This window comes from Pseudorca crassidens, chromosome 19, assembly GCF_039906515.1.
Source record: "Pseudorca crassidens isolate mPseCra1 chromosome 19, mPseCra1.hap1, whole genome shotgun sequence".
NCBI lineage: Eukaryota > Metazoa > Chordata > Mammalia > Artiodactyla > Delphinidae > Pseudorca > Pseudorca crassidens.
In genome coordinates this window covers 56,477,812-56,492,109 of record NC_090314.1, presented here as the reverse complement: position 1 = coordinate 56,492,109, position 14,298 = coordinate 56,477,812, and the positions used below count along the sequence as shown (strand labels likewise).

General features: G+C 55.5%; 1 protein-coding gene across 5 annotated transcripts; it reads right to left on the bottom strand.

Moving 5' to 3' along the window:
- Positions 1-143: 143 nt before the first annotated feature.
- LOC137212980 (alpha-N-acetylgalactosaminide alpha-2,6-sialyltransferase 2-like) lies at positions 144-13,767 on the bottom strand. Of its 5 annotated transcripts, XM_067717233.1 has the most exons (10): positions 13,425-13,562; positions 12,685-12,771; positions 10,135-10,195; positions 7,001-7,175; positions 6,191-6,359; positions 5,601-5,739; positions 3,984-4,087; positions 2,209-2,409; positions 1,259-1,358; positions 144-929 (listed from the first exon to the last, which is right to left on the bottom strand). In XM_067717233.1, the coding sequence occupies exons 2-10, from the start codon at positions 12,735-12,737 to the stop codon at positions 762-764; spliced, it is 1,170 nt and encodes a 389-aa protein (XP_067573334.1). In that variant the 5' UTR covers positions 12,738-12,771; positions 13,425-13,562; the 3' UTR covers positions 144-761. The 5 variants fall into 5 exon arrangements, with proteins under 5 accessions (XP_067573334.1, XP_067573331.1, XP_067573335.1 ...); XM_067717230.1 differs by lacking the exon at positions 12,685-12,771 and having other exon boundaries at positions 13,425-13,734; XM_067717234.1 differs by lacking the exon at positions 12,685-12,771 and having other exon boundaries at positions 2,209-2,292; positions 13,425-13,732.
- Between the last annotated feature and the right edge of the window lie 531 nt (positions 13,768-14,298).

Sequence of the window (14,298 nt, the reverse complement as noted above, 5' to 3'; positions counted from 1 at the left end):
CATCTCCAACGGGACTTTAATCAAGGGCCAGTGACCTTCTGCATGGTTGACTCCCATCAAATTCCCGTGGTTCTTGGATTCTGAATTCTTTGTGCTACACACCCTGCATGATATACTACTTTCCCCAACACACACAGACACAATGGTTATCCACCATTTATGCAGTTATCTAGTTCCAAATCACATTTATCGGGGCAGAAGTGAGTCGGTCCTGTTCTCAGAAAGGCTGTTCCGACATGGCCTTGAGTTGAACTGCTTTGGAGTTTGCGTGAAGCTGGACATGCTAGTGGGAGGATTTGGGCTGAGAAGCGTGCGTTTGCTTCTACTGCTGCTTGATCTTTGTTAACAGAGAGACCCTGAGCCGCTCCACTGACCTAGTCACCTCGTGCCACTACTGTCTTGGGAACGCTCAGCTATGAAGGATGCCTGCCTCACGCTGGTGAGGGGCAGTCTCACCTTGAGAGTGTTATCTTCGGTTTTAAAGACAAATCCAGCACAGAGCAGTCCGTTTTTTCTTGGCCAGGGTTGGGATGTCTGCCTCAGACCAGATGAGCTGAGGACAAGGTGGGGTGTCTCACAAAGAATAGGCTTCAGTGACAGTCACACATCCACTCGGTGTCCTCTGTAGGGAAGAAGCGGGGGGAGGGTCAAGGACAGTTGGAGCCCCTCTCAGGCTGAAAAGACCAGAAGGCAGCTTTGGCCACTTGAGGGGCCAAGGGCCTCAGCTCTGCAAAAACACAAAGGTCTTGGGTGCTTCAGGGTCAGCGCTGGTACAGCCAAAGGATGCCAGCCTTGTGCAGGTCCTTCCACAGGGTGGCTTCCAGGGACAGATCATGGTTCACGTAGAATATCAGTGGCTTCTTTATTCGTTCGAAATAGTGGTCAGAAAATTTCTGGTAGTTGCTTGTGATGAATCCATAGGCACTAACCTGGACGAGGACAGTCACTGAGTTAGCATTTACTGCGCTTCCACTATGTGTAAAGTGACGCGAATGTAGAAGCCACGTCCCCCCATGGCTGCCTTGTGTTGTGTGAAGGTGAGGATCAACGGCTCTCGCCACACTTTAACACCCTGAACTGTGCTCTTCCCACATTTTCTCACTCAGCCTTACAACCATCTTGGGTAGATATTGTCCCCATTTTACAAATCCCAGATCTGGGCTAGCAGGCCTCTCATGTAGGGGATATCATGGATCGACTTAGGTTCCATTCAAACCTACTTTGCTGCTGTGGGCTCCTGAGAGGGAAGACCTCTTACCTGGTCACAGGTATGCAGTGCTGTCAGCAACATGAGGGCTCCAGTACTAGGCATGTATAGGTCTCTGAATTTTGTGTTAATCCACTTGGATTTCAGAAACCTGGAATCAAAAAGAGCCATCAAAACTCAGGACTTTGGGTCCTGCAGGTCCTGCACACCAGCTAGCTTGACGGTTGCGCCATTACACCAATTTGGTTGGAAAACTGCAAAAATTTCCTGCCCCTCTACCCCAACCCACCCCCAAATGAACTATACACAGAAATCTTTGGTTGAGATAACAAAGAGGAACAGGTCCTCCCAAAGGACCGCAGGTGAGAGCCTTCCCCTTCCTCCCACTCTCTAGAAGCCTGAATCCAGTCTAACTCACCTTTCCTCTCTACAACACCCTCCTGCACCATAGTGTCTAGGGCAAAGGTGGCCTAGTTAATTAGCCGGATATCTAAGCTTCTACCTCCAGACTTGGGCCAAGCAGGAGCCACGTATGAGGACAGAGCACACAGGTCCTGTGACTGGAGGCACCGGTGAGGTGATGAGGGGGGTGGGGTTTGAGATCTGCAGGCAGGTGTTCCCCAGGCTCCTCCCATGGTCTCCTGTGTTTGAGCTGTGATCAGGCCCGCAAGTGATGACAACTCGGCCTCTAGCAGTCCCAATACACCCCCACATCTATGGTCCCCCCATGCCTGACCTAAGGCTTCCTGAGCTTTCCTAGTAAGAAAACCTGATGAGTTCCCTCTCCATTTCCCATCTACCTTGACTGATAGAACACCACCTCCATCAAGGTATAATACTCAAAGTAGTAAGTGAGGCAGTATAAGTGCTTGCGGCGTCCTCGTACATGGCCCCCCTGTGGGTTTAGTCCTTGGGGGGATAAAGCCGGTGCTGCCGGTGGGTGTGGAGCCAGGGGCGGGGGTGAAGCAGTTCTTCCCAGCACCACCCCTGCCCCCACCTACCTCTCTGTCAGGTAGCTGATGAAGTCTGGATGGAGTAGCTTGAATTTGCTGGCAGAGGCTTCTGGTCCAAAATAGGTCTGAGGCCTAGGACCCACGATAGAAGTGGACAGAGGGGCCGGTGCCGTCTTACGGCCCGTTGGGGAATGAGGAGAGGGGAAGGGCGCTGGGACGGTGGCGGCGTGTGGACCGGTAGGGGCGGGGCTGGACGTAGTAGCGGGAAAAGGGGGTGTAGAAGGTGGCGGGCAGCACCGTCGGGACCACGTGCGGCTTCCCGCCCACCAGGACCTCCAAGGGCGGGGTGTACGTGAGAGAGGAGGGGGGTGTGAACAGAGCGGGAGGGGTCGGGTAGCAGCAGTGGACCGGGTGGTGGGGAGGGGGTGGGAGGAGAGGGAAGTAGAGAGACTCAGAGGGGGCGCTCTCTTGGTTCTCGGAAGGGCAGGGGAAGCACTGGTTTTGGGGGAGTGGTGAGGTGGGAGGCTGGAAGAAGGGGGGCTCCTTCAGGAAGTGGGGCACGTAGGGGGCGATGTAGGGCGGGATGCGCCGAATGGGCCCGATGTAGGAGGCCGAGGGTGCAGGGCTGTAGGATGGAGACAGAGCGCTGGGCACAGGGGGAGTTTGGGAAGAGTTTCGAGAGAGAGATTTTAAGCCAGATTGGGAGGGAGATTTGGAGGCGGGTGGAGTGATGTTTTGGGCAGACCCTCGAGGCTGGACATGAGGGCTAGGGTTCAGGGAGGAAGACCGGGAAGAGGGCTGTGAGGCATTTGGGGTGGCAGGGTGAGAGGGGAGACGGGAGGAAGACCCCCGGGTGGAGGACGGGGAAGGGGCTGAGCCACCGGCGCTGGCGTAGGGCTGCTGGTTGATGTGGTTGGATCGGGATTGAGAGGGGGACTGGGAGGGGGAAGGATTAGGGGTGTGGGAGGGGGAGCTCATTGGTGTTGGGGAGGCTTATGTCTGCTCGATGTCTTTGAGCCAGCCCCCCCAGAGCCAGTCCTGCCCCGCGTCACATAGCCCACCCTCATGACCAGCTGCAGCATTGTGAGCTCTTGCAACGGATTGTTAGGTAATCACGAGGGGGGTGGGGCACAGGGCAGGGCTGGTGGAGCCCCCCAAGGAGGCCTCAGCAGCTGCTCTTTCATGGTGGGTGAGATGTCCTGGAGCCACCGAGATGGGAGGCTGGTCATTGTCACGGGGGTGGCACAGATTTCTAAGGACCTGACTCAGGGACAAGAAATTGTCTCAGCACCACAGGGAGGAGGTTTAGATGAGGACAGGACATGGTTCAAAAGAGCTGGACACAGGCCTGCTGCCCAGGAAGGTGGGGGAGAAAAGACAGAGGGCCCTTTGTTCCCACTTCGCCGGACACTGGACTCACGTCGCCTGCTCTCCCATTTCATGGGCAGTCTTGGGAGGGTGCCCGCCAAGAGGAATGGAATGGATACTGGCCCCCACTCTTGGTTTCCAGACACAATGTGCTGGACAGGTCCTACGGCTGCCACTGGCTGGGTGGCTGGGTTGTTTGTGGGGACAGCAGCCCGAAGCTGAGGGGCCAGGCCTGCCTGCTCAGGAAGGAGCCCCTCGAACCTACAGCCCACCTTGTCAGGAGGGTCCCTGGGGACCAGCAGCGTTACCTAGGCTTTCCTGGGGGTAGGAAAAGAGCTTAATCTTCTAATGCTCTGTTGAACTCGGGGGTTTTCTTGCCCCCTTCACCCACCTTTCCCATCTGACAGTGGACCCTGGGAGCATTACCATGCCCTGCCCCCTGCCTGGCTGCTCACCTGTCCCCTTTATCGGGGCCCTCAGGGACAGGCACACCTAGAATGGCCGATCTTAGCATCATGTAGTCGCGGATGTCTGAGGGGATGAAGATATAGCGCAGGTCCTGTCGGAGGGACAGAGAAACAGCCGCAGTGGGAACGAGACCACGTCAAGATCCTGCTCAGAGTGGACCGCTCTCCGCCCAGTCTGTCTGCCCTGACGGGAGCATTTCCCTCTTATGCCTGTAATTCCCACTTTCAGGTACCCTGCTGGTTTCAGTACTCAAATCCTTCGATACTCTTCCCTTCAAGAAGTGATGCTTAATTGCCATCCCCTTGAGTGTGGGCTGGACTTAGTGACTAATGAACAAAATTTTTCTAACGCGTAGGAAAAAGTGGAAGTAAGGAAGGGTATGTGACCTTGGAAAGTGGGTCATAAAAGGCACTGGAGCTTCCTTGCTCTCTGGGATCGCTCACTCTGGGGGAGCAAGGGCTGTGAGGGAGCCATCTGAGCTCCGGCCAGAGGCAGGCCTGAGGACTGCAGCCCCTGCCCGTCCTGACCGCGACCGCTGGGGGACCCTGAGGAGACCCCGCTGAGCTGCTTCTGAGTTCCTGACCCGTGAAAACTGTGAGATAATCGGTGTGTGTTGCTTAAAGCTACTAGGTTTGGGGGTAGTTTGTCATGCAGTTATAGATAATGCCTACAGGTTCTGTGGCTACACCAGAAGTGGAGCTGTCCCGTGTTGTTCTGTCACGAGCTGAAAGAGGCCTCGGTGCACAGACACTGTGGCTAGGACACCCCTGAATTCCCTGGTCAGAGGAGGAAGCATCTAGAAACTCAAACCAGTCCTACTGAGCATCCCAGAACCCTTATCCTGGGACCTCCCCGCTGCATGTGGTAACCAGCCCGCTGTAGAAGCGAAGCACTGTTACAACAACCAGCTGTGGTTGAAGGAAACTGGAAGCGGCAGACAGATTCAGATTCCAGTTCTCCTGCTCCGAAGCTGCGGCTCTGGGCGTGTTTTCCTCGATTGCTCAGCTGAGCCTCAGCTTCCTGCATGGTCTGCTGTGAGCCCTCAGGAGGGCACACATCATTCTTCTAGTGGGCAGCGTGAGAGATGGAAACAACCCTGCACTGCGGTCAGAGGGGCCTGGATTTTGATGATTCTGGCTGGGTGGTGGCCTTGGACACACCGCCCTCTGGAAAGGGGCTGCTGTGATGCCTGTATCCGGTGCTGGGAAGGAGGGAGGCACTCAGTAAATACTGTGTGTAGCCTGAGCTCTGGGTGCGGGGGAGTCTGGATTTGAATCCAGCCCCACCGCTGCTTTACTGACTGAAGGGGCCCTGAGCCTTAGTCTCCTCACCAGTAAGAGAGGGCTGGCGTGGCCTCTGTAAGTGCCTGGCATTCCATAAGCTTTCAGTCAATACTCATTCGTGTTCCACCCCAGAGTTGTCCTGAGCCACCTGAAACCACAGGGCGCCCCTGCCCAGATCCGCCCCTTCAGTGGCTCCATTGCGTGGGCCCAAGACCCTGGCACAGCCTCTCTATGCACTGGGCTGGGGCTTGGGAACCCTGTGGCCCACCCCTCAGACGCGGGTTGGGAAACAATGGCACCGACTGTCAGTGGCAGCCTCACCTGTCCCTGCGGCACAGAGGTGAAGCCCAGGTTTGAGTAGGAGATGAGGGAGTTCTTCATTGTGTTTACAGTGAAACCGTAGAAGGAGGTCTTGGTGCCCACGTCCTTCTCAAAGCCTTTGATCACAGCACCATTGAGTCTGGTCCAAACAGAGGCCCATCAGCCTGCTTGTGGCTACACGATGCTGCGTGTTTACTTCCATCCCCAGGGGGCCTCACCTGTCCCTGTTCCATCCCCAGGGTTCTGTCACTCCCTCTGCCCACAGCAGCCCCAGTGCCCGGTCACTAGCCCCATCCCCACAACTCGGGACCTGAAGGGATGCCTTGTGAAGTGGACAAAGCTGACCCTGGCAGCTCCTTCCTCCTGGGTCCCCTTAGCCGACCACACCCTCGCTTATCTTCAGGGCCTGTTTCCGTAATGCCTTTGTCCGTGCCTGTCTGCGCATTACAACTGCTGAGCTGCCTGAGGCCACTGCTGCCTTGGCCCATGCCCTCACCTATGATGCTCCCCCCGCCCCCCGGGGGCTGGCTGGGGACCAGCTCTCCACCCAGCTCCTCTCCTGCTTCCTCCCTGGCCCCTGCCCCACATACCTGAACACGTAGTCATGGGCATCGATGTTCTGACCCTGGCGGGAACCATTCAGAATGCCTCCGTTACCCACCACGGCACACCGGATGCAGCCCGGAAGCAGCTCCCTGGAGATGGCAAACAGCCTGGTGCTCTCAGAGCCATTCAGGAGGCTCAGGGTGGAGGCGATGGCTGTGGGTGTGGGACAGGGTGGGGCACCACGAGGGGTCACATGGGTCATTGGGGCCTTCCCAAGACTTCCTGGCTCCCCACCTGCCCGAGGCCTGACACCAGCCCCTCTCCAGAGGCACAGAGGGTGGAGGACAGTGAAATGCCAGTGGGAAGAGGGTGGTGGGGCAGGGGGTTTGGCTGTGCCCTCAATCATCTCAAGAACTCATACCAGTCCTCCCAGGACCGTGTGTATTCCCAAAGAAAATAATCGGAGGCATGGTGGGGCGGGGGGCAGATTTAACGCGGAGGGGGCTCTGGGTGGTTTCCCACAGAAGCAACCACCCGCAGGCTGTTTGAGGCCCCACAGCCGCTGTCCTCAGCCACCTTTGGGCACTGGCATCTTTCACACCAGGGAAGCCCCAGGATGGTGAGAGCCACTTGCAGGGGCAGCCAGGCCCCTCTTCTGAACACTGTGCTGCTTATAGAGATGAGGGGGGAGGGAGTCAGGAGTCGCACAGCAGGGGTGTCGAGCCCTGAGGCCCGCCTGGAAGGAAGAGGCAGGGGGTCCACATCTTGGTGCTGTGAGGGAGGAGAGGCCCATTCTGCACCAAGGCCAAAAGCAGGAACAATGGACTAGTTGAAGCCAGAGGGCTGCAGGCTACCTTGGCCGGAGAGCCCCTGCCAGCCGTAGGGGGCTTTGTGCCGGCTCAGGCTGTCCCAGAGCTCCTGGGTGAAGAGGTTCCCTGACAGCAGCACTGGAATGGAGAGATCAAACAGATCCCGGAAGTGAGGGTGCCGTTGAATGGCGAGATAAAGCGGGTGTCGACAGGGCAGGTTCTGTGGGTGAGAAGAGAAGAGGGCTGTTTCTGGGGGTTGGGGTGGGTAGGAGCCACCAGGGGGCTGGAAGGGAAGTGCCGCCCTTCTCCCTCTAGACTTGGGCAACCCCCCGATCTGCAGGCCCAGGTGGCCTGTAGTGCAGCAGCCCAGTGGGGCTGGGAGCTTTCTGGATTTACCCTGCCCAGCCCTTCTCCTGGATGCCACATCTGGGGCCTGATGGCCTCCTACAACTTCACCTCACACTAGGGGGGAACTTTGAGGCATTTTCCCACAAATGGATAAGACCTGCCTGCCCTGTAGTGGAGGAGGAGGTCCAGCCTGGGCTTAGGAGTCCGTCAGCCTGGATCCAAATCCTAGCTCTGGCAGTCCTTGCCGTAGGATTCACGTGGAACAGGCTGCTGGGAAGACTTATGACATGTTTCTGCCAGTCGGTGCCTATACTGAATTGAAGAGTGTCTCCTCCCCCAATTCATGTCTGCCCAGAACCTCAGAATGTGACCTTATTTGGAAATAGGGTCTTTGCAGGTGTAATTAGTAAGATGAGGTCATACTGTATTAAGGTGGGCCCTAAATTCAGTGACTGGTATCCTCATAAGAAGGCATGTGCTGATGGGGGCAGAGATTGAGTGATGCACCTACAAGCCAAGAAACACCTGGCGCCTCCAGACGCCGGAAGAGGCCAGGAGGGGTTCTTCCCTAGAGCCTTCAGAGGGAGGCTGGCCCTGCTGACACCTTGATTTCAGACATCTGCCCTCTAGAACTGTGAGAGAATCCATTTCTCTTGTTTTAAGCCACCCAGTTTGTGGTAATTTGTTCCAGCTGCCATAGAAAGCCCTCGAGGGCCTCTGCACACTGCGACCTTGAAGGAGGGCAGTGTACCAAAAAGGCCTCAGCTCCATCTGCCTGCAGCCCCCATGTCAGAATCCCGAACAGCCTCGGCTTGGGTGGAGCTGTTCTTCCCACTGAAGGGGGCTCTTTGTTAAGCCGTTGGTTTGATAAAGGACAATGCAGGAAAGAGCTGTACAGTCATTTCTGCTCTTATGTGACATATGAGTGCCTAAAAACCATTATGCAGAATTGTGCAACCAAAACCACAGGGCTTTGGGGAAAAGGGATTAGCAGCGCAACACTCAAAAACTTGATCAGTGATGCATAAAATAAGAACGTGGGTAAGATAGAAGCAGTTTTACATACATTCGCTGGTTAAGGAATATATAAGTACTACTAAGAATATGGCACTTGACCTTGGAAAAGACTTGACATTTGCTTGTGGATGTGGGTATCGGAAGGGTGGCAGCTTGGGAGTTTTCGTGAAGTGGTGGAAAGCTGGTTATAGCGTATGCGATGAAGCGGATGGCTATCTGAAGTGTGCGTGTGTGCCTTTTGTGTATTCCTACATGGCTCCCTTTGGTTGAGTGTGGTTTTCCGCATTTACCAGTGTTCTTGCTGACAGAATCACTGAAAACACACACGGAATTTGGATTATGCTCATATTGTTTACTAATATAGCAAATACTTATGGAACAAATTCATGTTTTCAAAGCAAGCATTAAGCCGAACTGACAGCGCTAATTTCACTACTATTCGGTTTATCATAGGGATGTTTTCCAGGGCCTTCTTTATGAGGCTCCAAGAGAAAAATCTTCAGGTCTCTGTATCTGGAAAGGCTGCACTTTCCTTGGGCAGCTGGCTTGCTTTTTACCTCATGGACAGAGTGGCAAACTTTCCTTCTTTGCCGTGGCCACTAGGAAGCTAAGAGCCGGATATATAGCCCATCTCTTACACCCTGTGGCACATTTTTCATGCACTTATCTGACGTTGTCTAATTTTCCTCCCTTTATTTTTCCTTTACCTGCTTCTTCATTTTATTCTTTTTTTTTTTTTTTTTTTTTGCCATGTCATATGTATCCGAAAGCCACCTCAAATCCTTTTTTTAAATGAGGTGGGGAAATATGTCAATTAGCACCAAGCAGCTCAAGGTGAAAAGGACTTTAGGAAAAGTAAAGGTGACCTGACCAAGCACTTATAAGACCCTTGACGCCTCTCTTCAGCCCGCTGGCCAAGTGTCCACCCGGCCTCTGTTATCAAGAAGGGGTCCCCATCACCTGCCCAGGGCTGCCTACTCTGTCTCTGACCGCTCAGCGGTCACTAAGTCTTGCATGGGGTGAAATCTTGCTCCCTGAGGCTTCAGTTAACAATTTCCAGTCTCTGGGGCATTAAAAACAACTCTTAAACCCGAATCAAGCCAGAATTACACAGTCATCACCCCTCCCAACCACAGCACGCAGAGGGGGTGAGGCCGTATTGCTCAGTGGTTCAGAGCCAGGCTCTGGGGTCGAATGAGAAGCTCGAACCCCTGTACCACCTCTTCTCCATGAGTGACCTTAGCCTTTCTGCGCCTCATTTTACTCATCTGTAAAACTGCCTCACAGGCTTGCAATGAGGCTTAAGTGAGAGAACTCACGTAAAACGCTTGAGACGGCCTTTCAGGCCACAGTCAGCGTGATCTGTTATAGAGCAGGGCCCGGAAGTGCTCAAAACCATCTTCCCAGGGCTTGGTGTTTACTTCATGGTGAGCAGTTTAAATGTGACTTTTACAGTAAAAAGACATTTTGAGGAGTAGAATGTAAAGGTCACAGGACTTTTAAAGACAAATCAAGACTTCCCAGAACTTTTCAGCTGGCTACACCCCAAGGAGTAAATATGGAGTCACCCTTCTCTGCTGTTAGGGTTCAGGGAACCTCCGTGGTCAGGTCTGAGGAGCCCTGACTGGCTGGCTGCTCAGTTCTCTGCTTCCTTTGGGGGAATGGCGGGGCGGGGCGGGGGGGGTGGTGGTTCCAGAGTGCTCCCACCAGCAGGCTCCTGAGAATGTTCTCATTTGTGCTTCTCTTTCCCCTTTTCCCCCCGAATGCTAACTTGAGAATGTGAGAAACCGCCCCAGGGTAGCTGGCCCCAGTACCTTTCTCGTCGTAGAATTCGATGCCTTGGGTCCAAAGAAAGCTTGAGACGATGTGATGTTCCTGGGGGAGAAGGCAGAAGTAAAGCAGGGATCTCACCTGCCCCTGGAACCTGCTGTCTGGCTCTGTTAGCTCTGGGGGCTGACATTCCATCAGGGTCTGATTGTTTTTTCTGTGCTCCGATTCTTGCCCATCCCTCTCTCTTTGGGCACACAAAATACTGTCCTATTATTATGTTCTACCCAGAAACCAAGAAATAAAGAAGCCCCTTGGCAAGCGGCTGAAATGTGGAGTGTATAGGAACAGTGAGGTGGTGGTGAAGAGATGAAAAGATAAAACAGGAAAGATTGCCAGCCCCCTGGGATTGTGACCATCTGAGGGGTCTCCCTGCCAAAAGGCCCCAGAAACAGGTGTTAGATCCCAGGTGCCTTGGGCCCCCTTCACCTGGTGAAGGGCATGGGTCTGAAGCCTGACTCCGTGGATTTGTATCCCAGGATCTCTGGAAGCTACTGAACTTCTCGGAACCTCAGTCTCTGTCTGTTCAGCTGGGGTAATCATACAAGTGTGAAGATAATCACATTGAGACAGGCTGGGACCTGGGGGCCTTTGCTGCAGTGCTTGCACGTGGACAAACGACCCCTCGAGCCACAGAATGCAAAGAAACTTATAAGGGACTAAAAATAGCTGGGTGCGTGTGCAACTGGGGCAAATTATGAACAAGAAGATACAAAAAGACCAAAACCTCAGCAAAAGCAGGGTGTCGAGCAAAAGCAGGATACTGCACAGGTACCCTGCACAGGTAGTACCACCAAGGGGGTGGGCACCTAAGCACCCCCTCTGGCCCAACGCCTGGACCCATTCCTACTGTCACCCAGTATAAGGAACCAACTCGCGCCCCCGCCCCCCCCCCCCAGGGAGCAAGCAAGGGAACCTGTTACTTGTTTTCGCTTCCCCCTACTGCAGCAGGGGCCCCAGTAAAGCCTTGCCTGAACTATTGGGAGGTGCAAACACAGAATTTATGTTACCTTACATAAAAAGCCTGCCTTCAGGTTTGTGAAAGACCATGGAGGAGCAGGCCAGGAAAAGCAGGGTGATCCCTTCCCCCACCTGTCCCTTGTGCCCCAGAGGGGCCACCCACATAATCCTGTAGTTCGTCTTTGAGGAACTGGGACTGCGGTGCTCAGCCTAGGTGGCCTTCGAGAATCCTAGGGAGCTTTTGCTCCCTCCCCAGTGATTCTAACACGCAACCAGGCTTGGAACCTGATGGAGGAACTGCTGAATTGGTGGAATAGAGACAGAAGGGACAGAGTTGTGGGGCGGGGCTGGGGAGCCCCCCAATCCAGTTTTGCTGCTCTGAATTGCCCCAGCCTCAGGGAGGCCTGCTCCTCTCTCCAGAGCACCCCTTACGCTCACAGACTTCCCCCAGCCCCTCCCACTCCGGAATCCATGGGCATTTACACACCAGCCTGGGAGCTGGGAAGGAGTGGGGAAGGGGCCAGCCCAGCTCACCCGCACCCCTATGGAAAATTTAACCAGCCCGAGGAGAAAGGAGGTCGATGTTGTGCAGTTTTTCATAAAACTAAATTTACTCAACTTAGATCATATTCTTAGGAATTCTTCGCCCTAAAATAGCCTTTTCTTTTACAAAATAATGTTCACGGTAGATGGTAACTGGCAGGTAACTGGCGTCCTGTAGTATCCTCACCCCCTCCTCCAGAAAAAAACAAGTCTAGAAATCCAAGCCCAGGAACTACTGATTCAGATTCTTCTGTGAGTAAATTCCTGAACCGATTCCACTGTCTAACCTGCAAGGAGAGCCCCGTCTCAGGTGTGGTAGGCCTGGTCCCAGGGCCTTGCTTCCCTGGACTCTCCACTGTAGCCAGCCAGGTAGGTCCGTTTTTGGTCCCCAGTTGGGGAGGTCGCACAGCCTGCTGTCCCCGCCCAGATTTCCATCCCACCTGCCACCCTGCTTACCCACCTCCTACCGAGACTGAGTCTGGACCTGGCCCCTGGGGTTTAATTACAGCACAGACGTCACCAAAACAACAAGGATATGGACAGGTTCTTGGGTTGTACTAGATTTTTGAAAGATGAAAGATCTTTAAAAAAAGCTTTGTTGAGGTGTAATGGATGTTCAGCAAACCTCATGTTTTGAGTGGTATTAGTTACTTTCAACAGATGTTCAAGTGTGTTTCAAAACATCCTTACATAAAACTGACAAGGATCCCCTTTCTTAATACCCTCAATATTCTCAGTCCTCCTTATGCAATTTCTGACTCCAGGGAGATGAAATAACTTCAGGTATTGCCTGTTAGAGCACCTTTTGTTCTAAAGGGACCGGACTCATCATCAGTGGCAAGGGTGTTTCATATTGTTTGGAAATTTGGGTGGCTTCTGACCTTGTTTCCTGATAGCAGACACTAATTTTGATTTCATTTCCTTATTCCTGGAGCAAGGTTTAGTAAGGACTGTGCCGGTGGGAAAGCGCTGGGAAGGGAAAGACACGCCCCGCAGGCCTCAGAAATCCAGGCTCTGGGCACAGCTTGGCCCACCTTCCAGAAGTAAAGCTAAATCCTTTTGAGGCTTCTTCAGTAACTGGAACCATCACCTAGCAAAGGCAGGCTCTCAGATTTCTCCTCCTGGGGCACAAATGAAAGAAAGGTGCCCAGGGTCGGCGAAAGGGAGCGGAGCGCAGGAGGAGGCTCAGGGACGGGAACTTGGATGGAGCCCAGGATCGGCCCCAGTTCGCCGATCGCGCCCGATTGCGCCCAGACGGTGCTTATCAAAATAAACGGAGCAGAGAGCGGGGAGTTAAGGGAGCCCGGCGCGGGGAGGGCGGGGACCACAGCTAGAGGGAGAGGCGACCCGCCGCAGCCCGGCCGAGGAGCCCGGCCAAGTTGGAACCGGGAGACTTGGATTCCTGCTCCCAAGGAGAGCTTGAAAAAAACGTGACGTTAGCGAGGGACAATGGGTGGCAAAAACGGGGCTGTTTTTAAAAGATTCAGGTGTCCTAGCCAAATCTGGACAATAGAAAGGGTTTCTTCTCAGGGCCGGAGGGAAGTAAGCGTAAGGTTGTCGGGAGCGGATCGCCGGTGCGCAAGGGGCGAAGCTCCTCTCCGACCCCGGCGGAGGCTGTGGGGCCCCGGCAGCACGCCGGGGTGGAGGCTCTGGGGACAAAGGGCCGCAGCCCGAGTGCCCGCGTCAAGCCACCCCGGAGGGCGGCCCAGCCCTGAGCTGGGCGCCCCGCGCGTCCCCTGCGCCCTCCAGACAGGTCCCGCGCGGCAGCCCCTACCTGGCTCCGGTCAGGGGCCCCGGGTATGACTCCACCGCCGAGGAGTACAGGGCGACGAGGATCCCCAAGCAGACAACCGCGAACAGGAGCAGCAGCCAGAAGACAGGGACGCGCGGGAGCCCCATGCAGCCCCGGCCCGCGGGCGCCCCGTCGGCCGCAGTCCCGGGCGGAGGGGAGAGGCCCGGCCCACCCGGGACTCGGCCTCCCGGCCCCTGGGGCCCCTCCCCGCCTATCCCCGTTCTGCCCGTGCCGCACCCTCGGGGCCTGCGCGACGGGTCCCGGGGGCGGGGTGGGAGGGGGGTGGAGAATGTAGCGCAGGCACCGGAACTGCCCTCGCCCCGCCGGCGCCCAGCCCGGGGACACCGCGCGAGCCGTGGTTGGGCAGGGCGCTTCCCGGTACCTTCAAGGGCGGGCGTGCGAGGTCCGGGAGCTGCGGGGCGCGGGGAGACGCCGCCACCTGCCGCGTGGGCTGCGCACTGCGCCCCGACGACCCCCGAGGCCCATGGGAGGGGCGGCGAGGATGGAGGAGCCAACGCTGACAGCCCAGACCCTGGGTAGAGCTGGAGGGGGTGAGGTAGGGGGCCTGCCCGGTTGGGATGGGTGGGGGAGCTGAGGCTGTTCATCCTCCTCATTTGGTGACTGGCTGGGGCCCTCAATCGAACTGCCTTCCTGTTACAAACCGAGGCCAACCTGGAGATCTCAGCAGTCCATTGACACCTGAAGGGTGTAGCAGGGGATCCGGTGTCAGCAGGAAGGGCTGGGGAAGCTCGGGCACTAGTGCTCTGGAAGCAGAGCCCTTCCAGGGAGTGAACAGTAGGTGACACAGTGTATTCTCCAGTGGGCCACGTCCTGGCCTCAGAAACCTGTGAAATAC

Excerpts from the sequence above, each read along its gene's own strand:
- LOC137212980 (XM_067717230.1), bottom strand. The coding sequence starts at position 13,549 with ATGGGGCTCCCGCGCGTCCCTGTCTTCTGGCTGCTGCTCCTGTTCGCG. Across the intron at positions 5,740-6,190 it reads GCCCATGACTACGTGTTCAG|ACTCAATGGTGCTGTGATCA; the intron begins GTATGTGGGGCA and ends TGTTTGGACCAG. Across the intron at positions 4,088-5,600 it reads CCTCTGTGCCGCAGGGACAG|GACCTGCGCTATATCTTCAT; the intron begins GTGAGGCTGCCA and ends TCCCTCCGACAG.